Genomic DNA, 24,363 nt, shown 5'->3' on the forward strand with positions numbered 1-24,363 from the left:
AATGAAGCTTCCCTCTTTGACGTGACACAGCACTGAACACCTTGTACCTAGGGCACTCTGGGCCTGTGGGCCTGGGCGGTGGTGGCGGGGCCCTCTCCCCTGGAGCCTTCCTAGAACTACCTACCGGTGAAGCTGTGTGCCCGCTTCACATGCAGTTTCATGTTGCTCTTCTGCGTGAAGCCCATCGCGCAGAACTCGCAGCGGTACGGCCTCTCTCCCGTGTGCTTTTTCATGTGCACCTGCAGGGCGCTCTTCTGGTTAAACGCCTTCTCGCAGAGCGTGCAGTGGAATGGACGCTCCCCTGGGCCACAAAGAGAACTCCCTGGAATCTCTCTCACTTCTTATGGTGGCAGCCCCGAGCTCTGGACACCATACGTTGGTCAGACCCGACCTCCAAGACGGAACCACCCGGCCGCCATTACCTGTGTGGATGCGGCTGTGTCTCTCCAGCTGGCTCGGTTTGGCAAATGCCTTTTCGCAGGTGTCACACTTAAAAACCCGTGGCTTCTGGGAGCTCAGCGACGGTCCTGCCTGGTGGGTCTGCAGGTGCTCCTGGTGCAAGCCGGGAGGCAGGGAGGTGAGGACCCAGACGCGGGCTAAGCCCCGAGAGAGCCGGAGTGGGACAATCAGATTATCTGATCTCCGGGGCCGGCCCGGCTGGGAGAGTCAGGCATGGCGTGTGGGGATCGGGCCACACCTGGTGGGGGCCGAGCCTTGGGGGATCACTAAATTCCCGTAGCCACAATCTCCAATTCCTGGCCACCCCGAGTCCCGCTCCACCCCTGCCTCTGTGACCAGAAAGCCAGAAACCAGAGCACGTGCCCGGCTCAATATCAGCTCTCATGGGCTCCAGGGCTGCCCAGCAGAAGATGAGGCGGTGATACAGTTCTGCTGCTTTAGACCCCTTCTTCAGGCATTCTCTAGACTCAGTTTGCTATGGGCAGGGAACATGTCCACCAACTCTGTTATACTGTGCTCTCCCAAGTGCTTAGTACGGTGCTCGGCATACAGTTAAGTGTTCAAGAAATACAACTGATTACTGATCCTAGAAAACCAGAGCACAGAATCTGAAATGTACGGATGAGGGAGATGAGCTGCTGTCTTCGCCGCTGAGAAATCAATCCCTCCTAGCTGACACCCGGCCCTGGGGGACCCCGCCATGAGAGAGCCCAATGAGGAGGAGGCCGTAGACACCTTTTACACAGGCTGCTCCAAAGCTTCCTAGCCCAGAGGCAAGGAGGCTATGCCCCATCCTGCCCCTCTGGTGCCAGAGTCTAGGCCTCCTGGGGAAAGTACCTTGAGGTGGGTTGCTCTTTTGAAGGCTTTGCTGCAGGCGTGGCACACATGGATCCGCTCTTTGCCGTGAACTTCCTTGCTGTGGTGCATCAGCGTGCTGGCTGAGGGGAAGGTGCGGCTGCACTCCAGGCACTGGTGGCCACGGCCCCCCTTCTCGGTGGGGCTGCCCTGGCTCAGCGGGGGAGAGCCCTCCGTCACCTGGAGGAATCGATAGGACGACATTGTCACCCAGGTCGTGTTTTCCAGCCCCACAGAGGCTCCGCACACCCCACCTTCAGTCCCCCAAGGAGAGCCCAACTGGCACTTGCTCTCCAGAATGTATCCTGCCCCCTCCCTCCTCAAATCTGACAATTACTCTCCCTTCTCCTTCAAAGCCTTATTGAAGCCACATCTCCTCCAAGTGGCCTTCCCTGAATATGGCCTCCTTTCTTCTTCTCCCACTCCTTTCTGCGTCGTCCTGACTTGCTCCCTTTATTCATCCCTCCGTCCAGCCCCACAGCACTTATGTACATATCTGTAACATATTTACTTCTATTAATGTCTATCTTCCCCTCTAGACTATAAGCTCGTTGTGGGCAGGGAATGCTGTTTATTATTATTTTGTACTCTCCCAAGCTCTTAGTACAGTGCTCAATAAGTACGATTGAATGAATGATTTCAGATAAGCAATGTGACTCTGAGAGGAAGCTTTCCCCACTGATCGGCACTGATGGGCTGAAAACAATGGTGGCTAACGGGAACAACTTTTTTAGATTTTACCAAATCCAATGAGGACAGACTTTTCACAAGATCCCTTTGGAAAGCTGTGAGGCCTAGTGGATAGAGTAGGGGCCTGGGTGTCAGAAGGACCTGGATTTTAATCCCGGCTCTGCCACTCACCTGCTCTGTGACCTTGGGCAAGTCACTTCACTTCTTTGTGACAGGAACTGTGTTCAACCTGATTAGCTTGTATGTACCCCAGTGCTTAATACAATGCCTGGCACATAGTAAGTGCTTGACAAATACAATTTTTTTTTTAAAAAAAAAAGAGCCAATGGATACACAATATTTGGTCCTTAATGTCTAAGCAGGGGTGAAACTGCAGCTCACCACCTCCCTATCTGTTATAAAGGTCTTTCTGCCAGTGTATTAAGAAATTTTGGGGAGATAATAATGTTGGTATTTGTTAAGCGCTTACTATGTCCGAGCACTGTTCTAAGCGCTGGGGTAGACACAGGGGAATCAGGTTGTCCCACGTGGGGCTCACAGTCTTAATCCCCATTTTACAGATGAGGTAACTGAGGCACCAAGAAGTTAAGTGACTTGCCCAAAGTCACACAGCTGACAAGTGGCTGAGCCGGGATTCGAACCCACGACCTCTGACTCCAAAGCCCGTGTTCTTTCCACTGAGCCACGCTGTTCTGACTTTAGCTTAAACACCTCTCTCCCTCTGAAATACTGTGACTGACTTGAATAGGGTGCTTAGAGCCCACTTCAATTTAGCACAGGTCAGTGCTTAGTACAGTGTCTGGCACATAGCAAGTGCTTAACAAATACCATAATTAGTATTATAATGGCAGAACCATTTAGCTTATGCTGTGCCTAGAGCCCTGGGTAGTGTGCAGATGCCTCCTTCCAAGGGTTCTGCTGAGCTATTTTGCAAAACACTGTTACCTTGGATCGTCTGATTTGGTCATTTATTGTGGTTTTGTGTAATACATTTAGTTAAATCACTGAAAGTAACAGAAGGAGCCTGTGTCACCCTGAGGTGGATTCTCCCGGAAGAGGAGGTGGAAGACATCACTTTGGAAATTGCCCGGGGCTCTAGGAAGCAGCGGAGAGTGAGTACCGCAGTGAACAGGCAGATGGTCCTGGGGTCCTGTAGAGGGCAGTGGGGGCGTACCTGGAAAGTGATGTCCTCCGAGTGGGGAGTCGTGGAATGCGGGGTGTGGCTCACAAGGATCACTTGCTGTGGGCCGGCACCACTTGGGCTCGAAAGGGATGACTCGGTCAGGAGGGCTGGGAACTGCTGGCTCTGAGGAGACATGGTCAGTCAGAGGATGCCCGGGGGCTCCACTGGTCATCAGTGTGATAAACTCAACCTGAAGGAGCACACAGCCTGTGCCAAGTCCCTGCCCACCTAAGACCTCGCTGCCCTCCATGCCCCAGAGGAAAGTTGCTTGGCCGGGAAAACGCAAGGGGCCCTACAAGAATCGCCAACACTGGAACCAAGTTCTCCAAGCTGAGCCACGGTCCCAGAATCTTCGTGACCGGACTAAGACTCATCTATCACTTAGGACAGGAGATTCCATCGTCACATCACCGCTAATCCACAAGCGGCAAGGACATGCTACTCAGGTGGCTGGGGGAAAAGGGGCCAACATAGCTACTCTTCATCGGCACAGCTTTATCTTCTTACTCCAAGCCAACTGGCAGCTGCAGGCTTCCCTATACCTTCCAGCATGGCTTGGGTTCAAAAGAGTCAGAGAAAACAACCAGTCAAAAGGACAAAACTGACTAGATGAGTAAATCGAGTAGGTAGGTGGACACACGCACACGCACACACACAGAGGCTGAGGGGGGCTTTTGGGATGACAGGATTAAACATACCCCAAAGCTTGGCAAATCATAATACCAGAGTCCTGGTATTATATGCCAACTACATACGGTACAGTCAGAACAAACACAGAGCCTGTCCAAATGGGGCTCCCAGCCTAATGGAGAGGGAGAACAGTAATTTAATCCCCATTTTACAGAGGAGGAAAGGGCTGGGGGTCACTTCAAAGTGATGATTCTGAACACGTTCGATAGATGCTCTTGATTGAACTGAAAGCCCTCATTCTCTCACCCACCTTTAATACCTCTCACCACATCCTAAAGCAGTCCAGTGTAGGACTGACGCAAGGAGCAGCTCAGCTTACCTGCGACGTGATGTTCAGGGTGACGGCATCGAGGCCTCCCGACAGCATGCTCTGCGTGTCAGCCAGAGTCAGGGTGACGCTGGCATCGGGCCCAACTCCCGATGATGACATCACTAGGTTTGAGGCAGACACGGGTGGGGGTGACATGGGGGCAGGTGCCGGAAGGCTTCCAGTTGCTGCATTCAGTTCTAGGGGAGAGAGAAAGAGAAGAGAGAGGAGAAATCCAAGAGATATCACTCCTACAGCTTTTTATTGGATACTTTGGGGTTGGGGCCCAGATTTCAGGGAGGCGGTGCCCTGCTTTGGAAGTTCGGGAAGCTGGCTCACAGCAACCCTGGTGAGGTAGTAGAGGCCAGTAGGACCCAGGTCAACCAGGCTGGCCAATGAACATGGAGCCAACAATCCAAGCTTCCCTGTGAAACGCAGACGGTGCTGGACCAAGCTTCCCAGTGGAAAAGCTGCTGCCGGGGGCTACAAACTCAAGCCTCTGTACAAGGGCCAGCATCCGGGGCATCTTGGACCTCGCAGGGAGGTTGACAGAGAGGGTAGGAGGGAAGATGGGGGCGGGGTCGCTTCTGGGCTCAGAGCGCTAACTACAATTTGGATAGCACTCCTAGAAAGGGAAATGCACGGCTTCTGCTCAGTGATCAAACAATGGTATTTATGAGCATGTACTATGTGCAGAGCACTCTACTAAGCACTTGGGAGAGTACAATACCACAGAATGAGTGGACTCGTCCCCTGCCCATAATGAGCTTAGTCTAGAGGAGAGACAGACATTAATATAAATACTTTATAATGTATTTATAAATTTCAATAATATAATTTTGATGTTGGACAAATGTGTTCAAAGATGGGAGAAAACGAGAGAGGCTGAAGGGATGGTTCTAGGAGGGAATATACTGGTCCTTTGCTCCCAAGTGGCCACCAGCCCGGCTTCTGGGCTATTACGCCCCTCACCAAATTGACTACTAAGGGTCTTTCATAACAGAAAAGCCATGCCTGGGCTGGTCGGGAGACTGGCTGATGAGCTTTGCCCCTCAGAGTATGTTCATCTGTCCATTCTGAATTCAGAGATCCCAATCCACCCCGTGGACCCTCCAAGCCCCGGCATACCTGGAGAGGAGTTTAAGGCTGAGCTCTGAGACAGCAGCTGGTCGTGGCTTATCGTCAAGGTGGCAGCATTGGGCTGGGTGCTCACAGCCGGGGATGAGAGCCTGATGCTTCCGCTGGGGTTGTGCTGGATAAGGTCTTGACCTGAACAGAAATGGACATTAAGGTGTCAGAAACAACTGGCCTGCAGGCATGGTGATGAGAATCCAAGTGGGGTGACAACTCTCAAATCACCCTTTCAACATGAGAGTCTTCAGAGAAAGAAATGTGCTGATAATCCCCACAAGAGCCAGCTTGGCCTGAATGAAGAAGGCCTGTTTCCCCCAGGGAACGAGGGGGTGCAAAGTGAGTCCTCTTCCCCAGCTAATGTAGCATTGCCTGGAAGGGAGGCATAAGCCCGTCATGGCCACTGAGCTGAGCTGCTGAAGGAGCAGAGTGGAAACCACAGGCTGCCCCCATTTCCACATACACTGGGAGAGATCGGCAGGAAATGCATGACTCTGCACCAGAGGACTTGGAGTTTCACTAATGGCCATTAGGAACTTTTACTTCCTCCAAGAGTATTCTAAGGATGCCGCCCCAAGCCTCAGGGAGAAAAAGCATTACTGAATCCGAATAGAAATATAGAGCCGATACTCCTATTCCCCCACTACCTCCAACAGGATTCAAAGTACCCCAGAAAGCTGTCAACTGTTCCAAGTTGACAATTTCCTAGGCCCGCTGATTCTTGCTGCTTGGCAGCAATTTCAAGTCACTAGGGTACCAATCTGAGCCAGCTTCAAGCCACAGAGTTCCTGAAAATTCCTTGCGTGTAAGAGGAGGAAAGGTAGAAAAATTTGGAGGTTTCACTTCCACACACTCACAGTATCTAAGTATTTCGTTCATTTTGCTTTCTGTGACCATGAGAGGAAGGACTGTTGTGTTCCTTGAACGCACTTCTCTGAATGAGGGCAACTGTAACTTGCTAAAGAAACACTGAAAGCCAGAAACTCATTTTCCTCACTTTGAAATGCTATATATAGATCACACACTGCTCTGGGGAAGCCAACTGCCTTGTAGGCAAATGCAGATACTGAATTTGGGGTAAGCAAAGTAAGACGGAGCGGCATGGCCTAGTGGAAAGAACACAGACCTGGGACCCAGAGGACCTGGGTTCTATGCCCAGTTCTGTGACTTGCCTGCTTGTGTGACCTTGGGTACAACACTTGACCTTTCTGTGCCTGTTTTTTCAACTGTGAAATGGGGATCCAATACCTGTTCTCCCTCCTACTTAGACTGTGAGTCCCATAGGGGACTGGGACCGTGTCTGACCTTAATCACTCGTATCTACCCCAGCACTTGGAATGGTGCTTGACACACTAAGTGTTTAACAAATACCACAATTACTTTGGAAGGAACACTTCCCTGTGAGGTCCAAATCAGAAAAGGGCTTGACACAGCTCAGAAGAACTCCGGTGAGGAAACTAGATGTGTCAAGTACTTTAAAACTCAATAATAAGGGACACTGTATCCAGGGATGTAGTAATCCAAGAGATGGCATGGTCATTTCTGTTCTAATGTGGGTTTCCGTTTAGCTATTTGGATGGAATCCAATAGGAGAATAGAGGGACACAGCTACCACAGTGTGACTGTGAACTGTTAACAGATAGGGCTCTGCCAGGAATGCGGCTTAAAGCACATCCAAGATAGGGTTGAAACCTTGTTGTCTGCCCTTCATTAGCACTGCAGAGAGAGCCAATTGTGAGGATTTAAAATCCACCATTCCCTAGACATTCATTTTAAGCAGTGCAAACTGGTTAAGCCAGGAGGCACTAGTGACTGCTGATAGAGGTCGGAGAAATGCCAGAGAAATTAGTGAAGTAGTTCACTTGTTCATCAAGCTATAGCCTTTTCCATCTCCTGCAACCTTCTTGAATTCCACCAGTTTTGACAGAAACCACCCCGATTCCTTGAGAGCCCAGTCCTCCCAGGCCCGCCTCCCAACCGACAGTCCACTCCAACCCAACCGACAGTCTTCGGAGCCCGCCCGTTCTCACCAGATATGGTCAGAGTGATCTCCTGCGGCGAACCCGCTGAGGTCGGCGTGGTGGAGCCAGTGGCATGAGCTAGGACCTGGCTCAGGCTCGTGTTATTGATGGTCAGGGTGATCTCGTGTTGACCGTTTGAGGTGGACACCAGACCCTGAGAGGTCATGACCTGAGAAAGATCCTGGGGGCCTAGGAGTCGGGGGAAATAAAAGACAGAAGAAAAATCCTTGAGCTCTTCAACGCTGCTTCCTTCTTCTCCCACCCACTCCCATTGGATTTACAACCATTCTGGTGGTACAGGGGAAGGGAGGTATCCCAACTCCCTAATGTCGACAAACTTAAATCTCCAAGGCTCTCGTTACGTCAGGGAATTGCTCCCAGACAATGGAGAATCAGATGTGGCTCCACCAAAGAATCATTAGAGGGGAAACATCCCCAGGCTCCCAACTCCTTGGTGAGTTGGAAGAGGCCAGAGGCAGAAGGGGGATCAATAATAATAATAATAATGCTGTTGGTATTTGTTAAGCGCTTACTATGTGCAGAGCATTGTTCTAAGCGCTGGGGTAGATACCAGGTAATCAGGTTGTCGCACGTGAGGCTCACAATCTTAATCCCCATTTTACAGATGAGTTAACAGGCACAGAGAAGTTAAGTGACTTGCCCACAGTCACACTGCTGACAAGTGGCAGAGCCGGGTTTCGAACCCAAGACCTCTGACTCCCAAGCCCGGGCTCTTTCCACAGAGCCATGCTGCTTCTCTAAATCAATAGGAAATCTCAAGGCAGATGGGTGGCTCCTGCAAAATGAGCCAGATGTCGGCCTGTCTCACCGCTGCTCCCGGGGCCCAGGACAGCTTCTTGCTCGGACAACGGGCCGATAGTCATGTTTGCCGACGGCGCCACGGCAGCAGGCAAGGACAAGCCCGAGATGGGCTGGATCACCACATTGGCAGGCACTGGACCATCCTGAGTCTGCAGGGCAGTGCTCGGAGGCGTCAAGTGGGGCTCTCCGGTCAGCTGCTGGGCAAGCAGATTGCTCTGCTGCAATGTCTGCTGCAATATGCTCGGGTCAATCTGAAAAACATGACAGGCATTGGGGGAGGGCGGCCGGCAAGCCGATGCCAAGCTGCACCCACAAGTGGACCATTCCCTCCCTCCCCCAACCTTCCCCGCTGGCATAAGACGGCTGCCCACCTGCAGAGTGATGTTGTTGATGCTGGAGGCATCGATGCCGGAAATCTGAACGTTTGGCCCCACCAGATTGGCGGCCAGCTGCAGCTGGATGCCTTCCAAGGTGGCCAGGCTGCCGTCCGTCAGGGACACAGTCAGGTCCCCGCCAGCTAGGAGGACAACCGGCAATTGAACTGCCATCAGCAAAACCCTTGGATTCTGAGTGAGGCAAATCCCTTTCCTGAGAACTGGGCACGGGGAGGGGGCAGGCTGGGTGTACCCGGAAACCGTAAGGGCTCATGTAAGCTCTTCGTGGGCAGGGAATGTGTCCGCTTATTGTTATACTTTACTCTGTAAAGCGCTTGGTACAGTGCTCAGCACAAGTAAGCACTCAAATACAACCGAATGAATGGCTCAGATGGCCACCTTGCCACACAAATGAACTATTTCTGAAGGCCTCACTCGGGGAGAGATCCAGCCACTGGGGGCACCCCCGTGACTGGCACAGAGTGTCAAAGCTGTGAGAAATCAGGCCCCGCCAGCCCCACAGCCAAAGCCCCAAGGGGGTGGGGAGCATGACTGGGCTAGGGGTGAGTAGCCCCAGATGTGGGGGAACTAGCAGGATTTGGGTAAGTGTGGTTGATTGAGGTCGAGGCCTGGTGGTGGGTCCAATGGGAGGGGCATTTACAGAGGTCCCACCCCGCATCCTGCCCAAATGAAATACCCCAGGCAACAAAAGTTCCCGAACCACATCCCCCTGGGAAACCAAGAGCCATGGCTGACCTGACATGGACGCTGGGAGGATGGCCTGGCCCACCAGTCCCTGCTGGAGCAGATTCTGGTCCAGTTGTGCGGCCAAGACAGAGTTGTTCATGATGAAGACACTGGGGTCCGCGGAAGGGGCCCCAAGGAGGCTGACGGGCTGTAGGCTCTCGGCTGGAGTGCGGACGGGCGGCTTCCTGGCCTTCTTGCTCTCCGGTTTGTAGTGGCATTGGATATGGGTCTTCCTCCGGCCCGAAGTCCGGAAGCGCAGGTCACAGTGCGGACACTTGAAGGGCTTGGCCCCCGTGTGCAAGCGCATGTGAACCTTCAGGCTTCCCTTGGTGGAGAAAGAATTGCTGCACACGTGGCAGCTGAAGAGCTTCTGCCCTGGAAACCAAGAGGATGATCAGCCGACCACGGTCAGCCACCACTGGGGCGATGTGGCCACCCGGGGATGGAATGGAATACAACAGTTAAACGACGACAACTTGGGCCAACACCAAAGGGTCGGATCAGAGGCAACGTGACCCTGGGCCGGGGAGAGCCTTCGAGATCTTGTTTGGATTCGTCACCTTGAGAGTTTCATCCCGTTATTTCTGGGTTTGCTACACCAACTCCTCGGGCAGGAGCTATTGGAAGGCAGGGGCAGCCTGTGCTCTTGACTTCCCTGGGCATTCCCAAGGACGTGGGCCCATGCTGACAACCCCGGAGGCACTCAGAAAGTGAGGGCAATACAGAGCAGTGCAGGGTCAGACTCCTCAGGGCAGGTGGCTGGGCGGAGATGGAGCTGCCCAAAGAGCCATCACCACCCTGGGTAGAAAGGGATGGCTGACCCTCACTGCGGCTGGGCGACTCCCACTTACGTGAGTCTCAAGTGAAACCTTTCCTCACTTTTTCAAGACTGAAGCTCAATGTGGGCAGAGAATGTGTCTGTTTATTGTTATATTGTACTTTCCCAAGCACTTAGTTCAGTGTTCTGCACACACTATGTTAGCTCAATAAATACAATTGACTGACAATCAATCAATGGTATTTACTGAGAGCTTATTATATGCAGAGCACTGTACTCCCAAGGTGGAAGAAAATGAGGAGACGGTAGTGGGGAATGCAGGGAGGGGGCAGGTGTGAGGTGAAAAAAAGGAGAAAATCCTGCTTTAAAACCCCTTCTTTTCCTCCCCTGCCACCCCCCCAAGCTCCCAGGCCCTCCCAGCCTCAGGAGGCCAACTCTCTTATCCTCACCTGTGTGCGTCTTCACATGGCAGTCCAGGGTAGACTTGACAGTGAAACTCTTTCCACATTCTTCACATTTGTACGGCTTCTCTCCGGTGTGGATTCGGACATGCCTAGGCAAAACGGACAGCTGCTAATCACTCTGTCCTACTGGCCCATCCGCTTGGAAACCACTTCATGACCCTGGTTGGCAGAGTCACAATTTGGTAAAAAAAAACAGGTATTTTTAAGCAACAGAAGAATGTTCGCTCAAAATTGGTAAACCCCAGAGTAGGCGCTTCTAAATTATAGGCTGCAATCAACATCATGATATGAAGAAGAAAATGAGAAGTAGCGTGGCATAGTGGAAATGGCGTGGCCTTGGGAGTCAGAGGACCTGGGTTCTAATCTCAGGTCTGCCAACTGCTCTGCCAATTGCTTGTAAGTGACCTTGGGCAAATCACTTCATTTCTCCAAGCCTCAGTTTCCTCAACTGTAAAATGGGGATTAAATACCTGTTCTCCCTCCTACATAGACTGTGAGCCCCATGCAGGACAAAGATTGCATCGGATCTAATTAACTCGTACCTACCCCCATGCTTAGATCAGTGTTTGACACATAGTAAACATTTAACAAATACCATTTTTTAAAAAAAAGGCAGTATGACCTAATGGAAAGAGCACAGGACTAAGAGTCAGGGGACCTGAGTTCTAATCCTGCCACTTGCTTGCCGTGTGTCCTTGGGCAAGTCACTTAACTGCTCTGTGCCTCGGTTTCCTCATCTGTAAAATGGGAAATCCCTAACCTTGCAGCCGAGGGCCTCTCACCTCACCAAGTCGCTGGGCTTCTTGAAGCTCTTGGGGCAGTAGGTGCAGCAGTTGGCATACTTAGGCTCGGCTTCCAGTTGGGCCTGCTTGTCCTTCATCTCGCTGATCCGATCTTTCTCGGCTGCAGACTGGACGAGGACTTTTTCAGAAACCGTAGCGCTCTCCTGGGGTCGGATCTTGGCCAGCTCGGCTGTTTCTTCCTCCGTGAACGTGATGACCCCGGGGCGAGGCCTTCTCGAAGCAGCCCTGTCAGAGTTCTCGTCTTCTTCCTCCAGGCAGCCAACTGCAAGGCATGCACATACACATTCGTAAATGATGTCAGCACAAGCACATGCCCAAGGGCCTCTGACACCACAACAAATTAGCATTGAGTTTTTAGGTTGGGAAGCAAGGCTCCTAATCAAGTAGTTCTTCCATGCACGCTTCCATTCAATTGTACTTATTGAGCACTCACTGTGTGCAAAGCACTATACTGAGCGCTTGGGAGAGTATGATATAACAATAAACAGACACATTCCATGTCCACAAAGAGCTCAAAGTCTAGAGGGGTAGACAGACATTAATATACATAAATAAAATTCCACTAGACACATACCGTAGAAAGCAGTAGCGAGGAGGAAAATCATGAGAGTGAGATTTAACGGGTAAATCTCCCCACCTGCTCACCCCCTGAGCCTGCACGCTAGGACCTCACACAGTCAGAGCACTTCTGTTCATAAATCCCCCAGCCCTGTTCCTTCAGCACCAAATCCTGTCCAGAGCCCCTTGTCTCTTTCCTCCTGTAATTTATTTTAGTGTCCATTTCCTTCTTCGGGGTGTTGAGGGCGGGGATTGCACCTACTAAATTCTGCTGTACTCTCCCAAGTGCTCCATTGTGTGCTCTGCACACAGTAGATGCTCAGTAAATACTACTTGATTAAATGATGCTCAGAGAGGATTAGGAAAGATAATGCCACGTCTCCTCTGCCCTCAGGGGTTTATAGCTGAATGAGGGGTCAGGGATAGGACACAGTTGAACCCCTGGCATAGCCCAACAATGATACAGGGAGTAGGGGAAGGAGTGGAGAACCCTCAACTTTTCTATTTGTTCCTAAGCATAGCACTTCCACAGCACCTTGCAGGGGGAGAAGATGAGATACAGAAAACAGAAGAGAGAGGCAGGGAGAAATTAGAACAGAAAGAGGCAGAGAGGGCCAGAAGAGCATGGAACGGACCACCACAGACCATGCCCTGGCATCAGCTAAAGAATTTAAAAAAGAAAAACCAAAAAAAGCTCACCTCCTCCTCCTCCTTCTCCATCTCCGCTGCCTCCTTCTGCTTCTCCTCCTCCTCCAGCCTCTCCAGATGTAGCTACCGCAGACGAGACTGCTTGGTGCTTCTTCATATGCTTTTTGCAGTGCACCGTGGTCCGGAAGCTCTCCTCACAGAACGGACACTTGTAAGGCCTCATGCTCATGTGGGTGGCCATGTGCCTGGTGAGGCTGCCGTTGGTAGTGAAGGCTGCAGCGCAGATATTACAGGTGAACGGCTTGACTCCTGGAACAACGGAACCTAGATGCATAAAGTAGCAGGAGGAAACCCAGCTGCCTCCCTGTGAAAGCTGTCAGGAGGGGCAAACAACCCCAGAGCCCAGCTAAGTGGCTCAAAAGAAAAGCCAGAATTTGGAGGACAGTTGCTTCTGCCATTCAATGTGAAGGGATTCCTTTGCCTGATGGATTCCACTGGATCCCAACAGCTTGGACTGGGCCACTTGGAATCTCATTTGTCTTTCAGTGCTAGGGTCTTGACTCTTTTATGGCTCCCGCACACAGAGCTTGGGTACTGGGGGGTGAGAAGAGGGGACCCTGCCTCACATGGGACTCATGGTCTAAGTAGGAGGGAGAACAGATGAGGAAACGGCGGCCCAGAAAAGTGAAACCACTTGCTTGCGATCACACAGCAGGCAAGTGCCAGGATTAGAATTCAGGTCCTCTGACACCCAGCCCTGTGCTCTTTCAACTAGGCCATACTGCTTCTCCATGGGAGTGGAAAAGAGAATGAGGGAGGTTCAGTGACCACAGGGAGGGGGTGGTATTTGAGGGTGTGCAGAAAGGACTAAAGGATCCTGTTAAAAGGCTATGCTGATGAGCCACTGAAATCTGGAGCCCTCCACGCCCGCTGGGGCCACAGCAGCAGCAGACCAAGGCTCCGGGAACCCTGGCGCTGAAGGGGGAAATGGAGGAAGTGGCTAGCATCTAGCTACAGGGGCAGGCAGGCCAGACCACGTATGTTCTGGGGACCGTCGGTGCGGCCTGTCTCAGAAAGGGTCTCAGAGAGCCCCTTGGACTCTTACCCGTGTGTGTCTTCTCGTGAGACTTGAGGACACCCGAGGACACGAAGCCACGCCCACAGATCTTGCATTTGTACGGCTTCTCGCCAGTGTGGGAGCGCACGTGCTGCTTCAGGTGGCTGGACTTCTTAAAGCCCTTGGTGCAGTAGTCACACCTAGAGAGGTGGAAGGGAAGGCAATCAATCAATCAATCATATCTGTTTAGAAGCAATGTGGCTTAGTGGAAAGAGCATGGGCTTGGGAGTCAGAGGTCACGGGTTCTAATCCCAGCTCCGCCTCTTGTCAGCTGTGTGACTCTGGGCCAATCACTTAACTTCTCTGTGCCTCAGTTACCTCATCTGTAAAATGGGGATTAAGACTGTGAGCCTCACGTAGGACAACCTGATTACCTTGTATCTACCCCACGCTTAGAACAGTGCTTGGCACATGGCAAGTGCTTAACAAATATCATCATTATTATTATTTGTTGAGCACTTCTTGTGTGCAGAGCATTGTACTAAGCACTTGGGGGAATACAGTTTAACAGACTTGGTTAGACAGGTTCCCAGCCCACAAGGAGCTTATGGCAGGAAAGGCTGAGGCTGGAGGCACTTTCCCCAGCACCTGGCCCTGAGATGGGGGCTCAGGAGGTGAAAACTCCCGGCTGCTCTCCCAGTAGGAGCTGGGTAGACCAAGCAGCACCCAAAAGAGATGCGTAGAGCTCGGTGTGGCCTCTGGTTCTGCTCTGAGCCCAGCAGAGACTGGACCGGCACTCTCTGGAAAAGGAAACAGTGACGGCAGAGACCAGCAGCCAAGGCTGAGTTTCTGGTTGCCAGTACAAAACTAGCTGCCTGGCTCTGGACTGCTCCCTTAACAGGCCATGACCCCCAGTGTTGGACACAAACACTGCTTCTGATCTGGGCAGCTCAGACCACAAGCGGGCAAGGCAGGCAGAAGGAGGCCTGTGCTTTACTGGATGGAGAGAAGGGAAAGTGGGAGGGAGGAGGGAGCAGAGGAAGGGGAGAAGGAGGCAAGAGAAAGAAGACAGAGGCTTGTGGCTAAAACAGAATCAGGGAGGACAGGCAAGGGCACCTAGCCCCCAAACAATCTCTGCATTTGCCTGCAGAAGCATAAGTCCAGCTTAGGTTGATGTACACTTGATACAAAGCCCCCAGAAAACAGTCTCAAGAGACTGTTGGGGGCCCTGTCCCACTGGTCACAGGGCAGTGGAAGCAGGGTAAAGATGGCTACCATTCCTCTGCAGAGCTCTCTGTCTTAATGCCCCAAGGAAATAGGAAAGGAACTTGGAGAATGGGCCCAGACAAAGGCGGCAAGAGATGAAACGTGCAAAAGACCCTCTCCCCAACAGGCTTGCAAACAGAGGCGAAGGGCAAGTCCTGTCAAGTCAGAGAGGTGACACAAAGGCAATCACAAAGCAGCCAATAACTCCCAACTAAATTTCAAGACCGAGGGATGGAAAATCATTTAAAAGAATTCAGTCTGGCCTGGCTGGCCCCAACATGGGGCTGATTGGAGGGAGGTGGCACCTGCCTCACTAACCAGACCATCCCAAGCAGAACATGGTGAGCGGAAGGAGAAATGACCCCATAGAAAGAGTCATGGGATCAGATGCAATGTGTGGGTAGAGGGGTGGGGGTTGGATTTCTGATGATAATCCCGGTGATCTTTGGGAGAAAAACAGCTAAAGTGAGAGGAAGAGAGGGAGGGGAGAGAGAGTGACAGAGAGTCACCTGTAAGCTCGCCTGGTTTGCTCTTCGCTCTCCTCGAGAAGCTGAGGGGGACGTTGGGGTTGCAGTTCTAGTTCGTCCTGTGAGGGCTCTTGAATCAAACGGGTAGGCTGAAAGTCAAAAATAATTGTAAGAATAATAATTGTAGTATATGTAAAGTGCTTACTATATGCCAAGCACTATACTAAGCACTGAGGTAAACACAAGATAATCAGGTCCCATGTGGGGTTCAGTCTACATAGAAGGGAAAACAGATATTGAATCCCCATTTTACAGTTGAGGAAGTTGAGGAAAAGAGATGTGACTTGCCCAAGGTCACAAGAGGTAAGTGGCAGAGCTGGGATAAGAACTCAGATCCTCTGACTCTGAAGCCCTGCTCTTTCCATTAGGCATACTGCTTCTCCCTCTTCACGTTTTGGGTGAACCTTGAACCCAAAGGCATATATAAGTTACCTGAAGACAACAGAGAGAAATAAGTCCAAAAATATGTGAGCATTTGGCCTGAGGTAGGGGACGAAGGGGGTCAGGAAGTTGAGGAGGGAAGGGTGCAACATGGCCTAGTGGAAACAGTCCCAGCCCGCGAGTTAGAGGACCCAGGATCTAACCTCAGCTCAGCCTCCTGTCTGCTGTGTGACCTTGGGCAAATCACTTTATTTTTCTCAGCCTCAGATTCCTCTCCTCCCTCCTACTTGGACCTTCAGGCCCAGGTGGGGCAGGGAGTGTGTCTGTTCTGCATATACTGTAGGCAGTCCAGCATCTGGCACACAGTAAGCACTTTACAAATCCCACAATTATCATTATTAGGATAATTATTATTAGGGGCCGCTTCAGTGTGTCTATATCTACGGCATTAGTGGCATAGGCAAGAACAGCAATCATGAACATTGACCACCACATCATCCCCATGGCCCATCACTTCTAGGACCCTGCCTCCAACAAGGCATCAGAATTCTGGGAGGAACTGTGTGTTGACTGCCCTCCTGGAAAACCATCCTCATGGTGAGAGATGGACCATCCAATACCCCTGACTCTCCCCTCTCCATCCCTGCTTCTCCCCAAGGAACAGATCATCCAACATCCCTGACTCTCCCCTCTCCATTCCTGACATACACCAACCCAATGAAACCAGTTCTTGGTGTAGGCTAAGGTCACTTTTTGTCCAGTCTGCTGGGCCAGGCTGTCTTTCCTGATACCTGTTTTATGTTTCTGACATAATCCATTTGACGACACAGCAGGAGAGAAATGCTAATTAAATATTCTTAGGCAAAGGTAAAAGGACTCAGACCAACCCTGCTTCAGCCCCAAGGCAGGAAGGCTGTACATGTATGGAGAAAGCTCCACCCAAGGGAAGACGGGAGAGCGGGGGGCCCAATGGGGGCAGCCCGAATGCCATGCCAGGTACACAGAAGCAGTAAGCAAGTGCCAGGCACCAGCGATGGACACTGCCTATCACCCTGAATCAACAGCAGGGCTGTCGCCCCTGGCAGCTACCCAAGCCTGTACTTGCCCACAGATTCCTCCTTGGCCTAGTACTCACCTCATTCAGCGGTTCTGTGCCAGAAACCTGCAGCAGGTTCTGAGGATGGAAGCTAGTTGAAAGGGCCTGAGACTCCAAGGTGCTGGAATCTTGCAGTTGCTGGACGGGTGGAAATGGATTCTGCTGGCTGTAGGAGTCCGACCCTGTAAAACCTGCCTCCAAAGAGAACAGACGAGGCCTGAAGCAGACCAGTTAATGGGGTATATGACGACTGCCCTGCCAGGGTAATGGCACCTAGCCATGGCCGCAAGCCACCTGGACCACCAGAGAGACTCTAATTTCTAGGCCCACCACCCAGGGATGCAGGGTCCTGGGGACCCCGATCCCATCACTGAGGGGTGCAATCCCAATCCCAGGAACCTGGGGGTCCCAAACAATCAACTGAGCCTGTGGGTTGCATGGGGTCGGCACAAAGCCGAACCCAGCAAGGCTCGCTCCCAGTCTAGAAGACCCTCTAGTACACCTACAGCCCCTGGTTCAGGCTGGTGAAACCAAAGCACAGCAACCCAGGGTGCCCAGGACTGGGGCAAGACAGGGTCTCCATCCAGGGGGGGCCATATTACAAGAGAGGTGCTTCTGTCTCCCTGCCTCCTATCCCTGAGCCTGGACCTCACAAGGGGTCCTGAGCACCCACTGGAGCTTACTTGGTTGCTGGGACAAAGGCCATCTCAGAAACCAGGGGTCCCTGGGCCAAGGACCTCCACCAAACTGTCGGGAGGCTGCCCCGCTTCCATCCCTCCAGTGCCTCAGATCTGACAGAGGCTGGTCTACCTGAAATGCTAAGACTGTGGATGGCTCTAAAGAAACTTTGCTTCCAGCAGAAAAGCAGGGGCACATCACCCTCCTCCTCGGTTTATGCCAAAAAAAACAAAACAAAACAAAAACCTTACTAAAATCCAGCCCAAAAGATGACCCTTCCAAAGCTGCAGCTGGCATTCGGGCACTGACCTTGCGACAATCCGGTCTGCTCAAACGGCTGCTGGGGGAGGGTCTGCTGTTCAAACTGAGCGATGTTATCCTGCAGAGCATGCTGGGAAGTTACAAACCTATCTAAAACCAGGAATGCAAATACAAAAGAAAGTATTCAGGTTGGCCTATGCGATGCCAATGGTCACTCCCGTGAAACAATGACACGAAAAAGACAGAAGGCAGGTGCAATCTGCCAGTTGTCCGCAAACGGAAAACTGCCTTAAAATGTTGTGGGGGACGGAGAAAGAGATCCAACCAAAGCTCTGCGTGGGATTGGCCTTTGGAAGCTTCTTTCATTCCGGAAAAAATCCAATGCGGATATGCCCCACCCCCACCCCACGCGTTACACTGTGGGAACTCTGACCTTCCTCGGTCTCCAGAGGCTGGTCGGTCAGCGGCTGACCCAAGGCGGCTTCTTCCGGGCCCACCACGTGCGGCTGCTCCAGCTCCAAGATGGCGTCAGGGTCGGCTGCCACCGCTCCGGCCTGCTGCAGCTCGTCGCTTTCAATCTCCACTTGCATCTGGGTGGAAACAGGGATGCTCTGCTGATCGACAGTGGTGTCGTGGATTGAGGCAGCTTGCTGGTGCTGTTGCAGCTGCTGCACGAGTTCGTACCTTGGAACAAACCAATCACAATGGCGACAGTTAAGAAGGGCGAACCGTCTCCACCTCAGAGAAGCAGAGTGTCTGTTGCATTGTAAGGGACTTGGGTTCCTTGGTCTTGGCTTTCTCTAAGGCCACTTGTGCCTTCGAAAAAGCCCATTTCCATAGGATGGTAATGAGACAATGGGCGAGAAATCGACTACACTACCTAAGTAGTTTGGTTGCCCCTTTGAAGGAAAATTGGGTTTCCCTACGTGCAGGAACCTTCGGGGAAGACATGAGTGGTGATGGAATTCTAAAGCTAGTTCCAGAATCTCACAGCAATCTATCCAAGAAATCTGCTAAAGGCACTTGGGTGGAAATGCTTGCACCCCACAAGTCATGTGATCACTGCAATCCTCAAAGCAAGAATGTTAGCAGATCAAGTATCTCTGCTGATTTACTCTTGGACGCAAACCATTTCAACTGGCCCCAAAATTTCCTCTCCAAGCACTTCAGAACTTCCAGGATCTCCAAAGCCTAGGCTGAGAGGCAAGATTCCTGCCTCTAGAGAATTCTGGAACCCATCTAGAGCTATGCTCCCTGCAGACATGCAAGAGAATTCCAGAATGCACCTGGGAAGCCAGAACTTTAAATTTCTGGGGCATTTGCTGCAAAGACCACCACTACCAGAGCACCCATCCAAGGGCTATGGCACAGCATCAGCCCCACGCTATGGTCATTTGAGTTATACAAAATTCATACGTGCACTTGGCCAAGTGCCATTCTCTGTGCCTCCGTGAGAACACAATGGACAGGAATGAGAGAGTGAGCAGCGCTACTCTAGCCACGAACACTAGAGTCAATTTCCTCTGCCTGGGGTCTTGGTCCGGAAGTTTCCAAAACTGGACTGGGGCTCATCCAACAGGAGACTCTATCGTCGCTATAAAGCTCCCCAGGTCTTCATAGGTGACCGGGAACATTTCAGGATGACCATGCTGACACGGCTTCAGCACTTCCTCGCCACAAAAGGTAAACCGAGGAACCGATCAGTTCTAGTCGTTTCCAGATTTCAAGGGGAAGACAATACCCACAGTCCTTCGTCTTATAGAGCATTTCATTTCAGTACTGGGAAGCTGCTATATTGTTGTACCAGGAGAAAAAAACAATGATTTTAGGTTGCAGCTCTCAATAGATCCCTCAAAATTACATTAATAACTGGAGCTACCAAAAACGTTATTCTTCTAAATCCAAAGCAGGGGATCGTCATCCAGGGATCAAATACATTCACTAGCAATATGCGGGAGAATTTAAAAGATAGATTGGAAACAGATGGAGCTTATACTTACCTATGGGTTTTCATGTGCTTTTTGCAATTCAAGGAGGTCTTGAATGTTTTTTGACAGTAAGGACACATATAGGGTCGAAGATCATTATGGATTCCCATATGCCTCCGTAAACTACCGCCAGTCGTAAAAGCACCATTACATATAAGACATTTGAAAGCTTTCAGTCCAGTGTGTGTTCGAATATGCGCTTTTAGAACTCCTGCAGACACAAAGCCTCTTCCACACTGAGAGCATTTAAATGGTTTTTCTCCTGTGTGTGATCTGTAGAGAATGAGAAACACGCCCAGGTGAGCAGCATGGTTTAGTGGAGGCAGCATGGGACTGGGAGTTAGAAGGACCTGGGTTCTAATCCGACTCTGCCACTTGTCTGCTGTGTGAGCTTGGACAAGTCACTTAACTTCTCTGGGCATATGTAAAATGGGGATTAAGAGTATGAGCCCCATGTGGGACAGGGACTGCATCCAACCTGAAATAACTTATATTTACCCCAGTGCTTAGAACAGTGCTTGGCACATAGAAAGCTCTTAAAAAGTACCATTATTATTATTATTATTCCTGTTCCCCAGAACAGAACACACGAGAATCCTAGTAAAGAAATGATATGTGGCCAAGAAAAAGGTCCATTTTATGAAGAACAAACCCAGAAGGAGGCAAAGGAAGAATGAACTCCCACTCTCATCTCCCACCAATGAAGGGGGTACTTAGCTGTCTTGGGGGAAAAGGTCTCTCCTGACCAGCAGAGACCTGATCCTCAATTGACACCAAAAGGAGGGTTTGATCAAAGTTTCAGGCCCTGCCAAGACCACCTGTCATCTCAGAGTCAGCCTCTGCACACAGGCCAGCCCACCACCACATCCTCACCCAGCAAACCTTCAGCCCATCACCAACTCTGTGCCCAGCTCCCATACTACTGGGTTCCCTATGCCACCCCTACATCATGTGTGTGGCTCAGCTGCCCTGGGGAGGAGTCAAAGCTTGGCCCAGGCTAAGGGCTCAAGGCCCCTCCTGGCCTGAATTACCTGATGTGTTGTTTGAGGTGGCAAGATTTTTTATAAGCTCGGTGGCAGTAAATACACTTGTATGGTCTGTCTGCTTCGCTCACAAAATTATTGTTGAAGTAACTTTGGAAGAACTGGCTGTTCCTCGGGATTGGCTGGATGAGACCTGAGAATAAAGCGCAGGTAAAATTACTAACAAGGAGGCTCAAGAAGCTGATGAGAGCAACCCCAGATATGGGGAGCCATTTCAGGAAACTGATAAGATCTATTCCCGTGACATAGCGAGAAACAGATGGATGGGTCCTGGGAAGGGATCTAGTCTCAAGACATAGCAGGAAAAGCTGGGAGTGTCCTTCGGGATCTACTCCTACAACTCAGCAGGAATAGCTAGGAGTGTCCTGGTGGACCAGTTCCCATACCACAGCAGGGACAACAGGAAGTGTCCAGTCCAGCCAAGTCATCTTCGTTTGTACCACGAGGATAAGCTGCCTGAGGTGGGGAGTCAGAACTTCTGGGTTCTCCTGGAATTTCCACCCCTAACATAACTGGCCTTGAGGAAAACAACTCCTGACTTTCCAGGCTGGGCTGTTTTAGGATCAAATGACACACAGGTCTGCAAGAAATGTGGTTTGACCGCACATATCAGCCAGATGTCATTAGGGTGGCAGAGATCATTTGTCCGACACCTGTTGGCTATGGCACACTGCAGAGTCTGAAAGAACGGCTCTCGCACACGCATGCAGCATCAGACATGGGTGAGGACCTCAGCGTGCCATTTTCCTTCACTCTGGGTTTGTAAGAATGCCATCCCCACACTTCAAGGAGACTTGGGTGTAATGAGCTTGGGTATACTGGACTGTGAGGAGCTTAAGGACATGGATAGGGATCCCTAACTCTACCGTACTCTCTTAAGTACTCAGTCCAGTGCTCTGCAGTCCGTAGCCTGGAAGCTCATTAAGGGCAGGGATCAAGTCTTCTAACTCTGTCGTCTTCTCCTAAGTGATTTGTACTGTGCTCTCCAGAGAATAGGTGCTCAATACATACAATGGATTGACTGACTTCTTGTCTCCCGCGTTTTGCCTGAGTGAATAGGTGATTGCTGAGTAAATCAGGCAAAAAAGCACATTACTCACCAAGAGTATTTTAGGCCTTAGTCCCAACTGCGCACTCGAGCTCAGAAGCCTAACCAGACCCTGCAATTCCCCAGGGGAAGAACCCCACTTGGCAGCAGAGCTCCTGTTCCCAGGAGAACACTTCAGTTTCTGCAGGCCAACCTGTACAGGCTCCGATTGTGAACCCTCCTAGATCGTGTCTAATTCCCACATCTTTATTCTCTCCCAGCGCTTAGCATGGCCTCTGCATGTATACTATGACTTCTCTACAGGGGCCCAAAAGTAAAACCTCGTGTGTCGTTTTTCTCGGCAAACTCTTCCCGCTACCTGTATGACTGAAAGAACACTGCCACAGATTACCTTTTGCAGGTTCAAAGCTCTCTTGTTTCTGTTGTCCAAGGGTCGCTCACTCTATCTCCTCTAACCCCACAACAATTCTCCTGCTGGCATTCTGGCCGGCCTCGTCCCCGGCCCCCACCCCAACAGTGACAGACTTGAGTCAGGGAGGGAGGCGCCATTGCCAACCCCGGAAACTGCTGCCGTTACCTAAGTCTGTGATGAGGATGGGCTCTTGCAGAGGGATATCCGGCATGGGAACATTGGCCTTGCCCATCCGCACTCTGGCAGGCTTTCGCTGGTGCCTCAGTTTCCTCAGCTCAGTGTGTTTGAAGTGCGAAGCGATGTGCGTCTTCCTGTGGCCCGACGTTCGGAACTTTTTGTCACAGTGAGGACATGCGAAAGGTCTCACCCCTGATTGAAACAAAAAATGTTTTGTACAAATTCATCATTCATTCATTCACTGAAAAACAATTGTGGCCCACAATGTAAGTCACTGTTTCCAGTCTGGGCTCAGTAACTTGCTTTTTCAAAACTGTGTGGCTCCGAAATGAGGACTGCCTCTCCCCCACCAACCAAATCTCTTTCCTTTCATGCCCATAGCATTAGTGGGGATTTACTGGAGAACGTGAAGGAAGAAAGAGCAGAAGGTTCCCATGTTTCTAAAATACACTGCCCATTTTTAATCGGGCAGGACTAGCCTGCAATTGAAAAATCCCCCAGAACCCAGAGAACCAAGGAACAAGGATTTCTGGAGTGGCAAAATTAGCTTTTAAACAGAAATAGACAGTTGATTGATCACTTATGTGGAGTATGGCCCCTGCTCCTTGTTCCTCTTCCCTTCCCCTACTGCCCTCCCCAGAGACTACAGAGGGAGGTTTAGCAGAGACAGAGAGCAAAGCGTAAAGCTGAGTTTCTAGTGAGCCACTCTTGAAAGTGGAGAGTAAGCAGCCCAGGGACAAAGGACCTGGAAGCTCCCTAATGCAAGCAAAGGGAAAATAGTTTGTCCAGGGATTTAACTTTCCCTCGCCACCCAATCAATTAATGCTATTTATTGAGCTCTTACTGTGTGCAGAGCACTCCAAAGCACTTGGGAGAGTACAATTCAAAAGAGGGTCCCTTTCCCACTTCACCAAAGAACTGGGGAAGAGTGGCCTGGTAGTCAGGTTAGGTGAACAAATGGTTTAGCTGCATAATAGGAGGCTCCCATCAAAGATGGCAGACGAGCCTCGACCCACACCCTCCCCCCTACGCTCACATGCACTCTCTCGCTCTCTCTCATATACACTTACACACATACACACACACACACATATTATGTTAGACCCTCATTTTTTGGGTCTGAAATTTAGTCTTGCTCATGTGCCAAACTGACCCACGTAAATATTTCAGTCACGTCTTTATGGAATAAACCAAACCCCAATTAAAATGAAAACTGGAGGGATTAGTAAGAGCACAAAACATATTTTCTTGAGAAATGACTACCTTTTTTAATGCCAAAGGAAAATAATCCCCCTGAAGTAGATTGCAATGTTTACTGGTTCAAGAAAATTCACCTCAACATTTAATCGGCAGTTGTAAAGCTTAATGACGTAAGAGAAGAGCAACAAAATGTTGCAGTGGAATGTTTTAGAAGCTTGATTGCTCAGGGTGTGGGGAGGCGCGTCAGAGCGAATTCATCGTTAACCTATGTTTTCCCCTGTTATTTTTAGAACAAAGCATCATTTAATACATTTTTGACCATGATAATCAATCAATTCTAGCCCAATGTGGTAATCCAAACTGAACAAAAGAATTATGATTAGCAGTGTCTGTAAAAAAATCAATTGAAGTGCATCTAATTCCTTTATGAATGGCTCCCTCTAGCTATAAAAATGAAGGAGTGGAATGAAATCAACAGTTCTCTGAAGCATTTATATGGAAATTAATTTTAAATAACCTTTCAGATGTAAAACATTGAGAAATGATAACTCACTGATTAAAAACCAAAACCCAGGTAACAAATCTTGTCCGAAAAGGACCAAAGCAGGAGGCAGAACAGGAAAGGGTGTGGACTGGAATCAGAAAGTTTAAAAATTCTCTGAAAACACTTATGCTAGGACAGTACTGCTATAATACAGA

The 24,363-nt window shown here is 50.6% G+C and overlaps 1 protein-coding gene across 6 annotated transcripts in view; it reads right to left on the reverse strand.

Moving 5' to 3' along the window:
- ZNF236 (zinc finger protein 236) overlaps positions 1-24,363 on the reverse strand; it is a 50,052-nt gene that overhangs the window by 3,238 nt on the left and 22,451 nt on the right. For 5 of the 6 annotated variants that reach the window (XR_003755475.1, XR_003755474.1, XM_029053067.1 and 2 more), the window contains exons 12-32: positions 22,453-22,656; positions 20,816-20,960; positions 19,797-20,057; positions 18,230-18,480; positions 17,845-17,946; positions 16,897-17,048; positions 15,363-15,469; positions 13,636-13,787; positions 12,582-12,854; positions 11,304-11,586; positions 10,507-10,610; positions 9,289-9,654; positions 8,530-8,675; positions 8,166-8,409; positions 7,346-7,525; positions 5,313-5,453; positions 4,197-4,384; positions 3,179-3,310; positions 1,297-1,494; positions 423-552; positions 125-301 (exon numbers count right to left, since the gene is read on the reverse strand). Coding sequence is in view for 4 of the 6 variants with exons in the window: in XM_029053067.1 (XP_028908900.1) it covers positions 125-301; positions 423-552; positions 1,297-1,494; positions 3,179-3,310; positions 4,197-4,384; positions 5,313-5,453; positions 7,346-7,525; positions 8,166-8,409; positions 8,530-8,675; positions 9,289-9,654; positions 10,507-10,610; positions 11,304-11,586; positions 12,582-12,854; positions 13,636-13,787; positions 15,363-15,469; positions 16,897-17,048; positions 17,845-17,946; positions 18,230-18,480; positions 19,797-20,057; positions 20,816-20,960; positions 22,453-22,656 (3,936 nt within the window). In the remaining 2 variants the exon portion in view is untranslated. The remainder of the gene's footprint in view (positions 1-124; positions 302-422; positions 553-1,296; positions 1,495-3,178; positions 3,311-4,196; positions 4,385-5,312; positions 5,454-7,345; positions 7,526-8,165; positions 8,410-8,529; positions 8,676-9,288; positions 9,655-10,506; positions 10,611-11,303; positions 11,587-12,581; positions 12,855-13,635; positions 13,788-15,362; positions 15,470-16,896; positions 17,049-17,844; positions 17,947-18,229; positions 18,481-19,796; positions 20,058-20,815; positions 20,961-22,452; positions 22,657-24,363) is intronic. The other variant, XM_029053066.1, reaches the window with a different exon arrangement.

This window comes from Ornithorhynchus anatinus, chromosome X2 (genome assembly GCF_004115215.2).
Source record: "Ornithorhynchus anatinus isolate Pmale09 chromosome X2, mOrnAna1.pri.v4, whole genome shotgun sequence".
Taxonomy (NCBI): Eukaryota; Metazoa; Chordata; class Mammalia; order Monotremata; family Ornithorhynchidae; genus Ornithorhynchus; species Ornithorhynchus anatinus.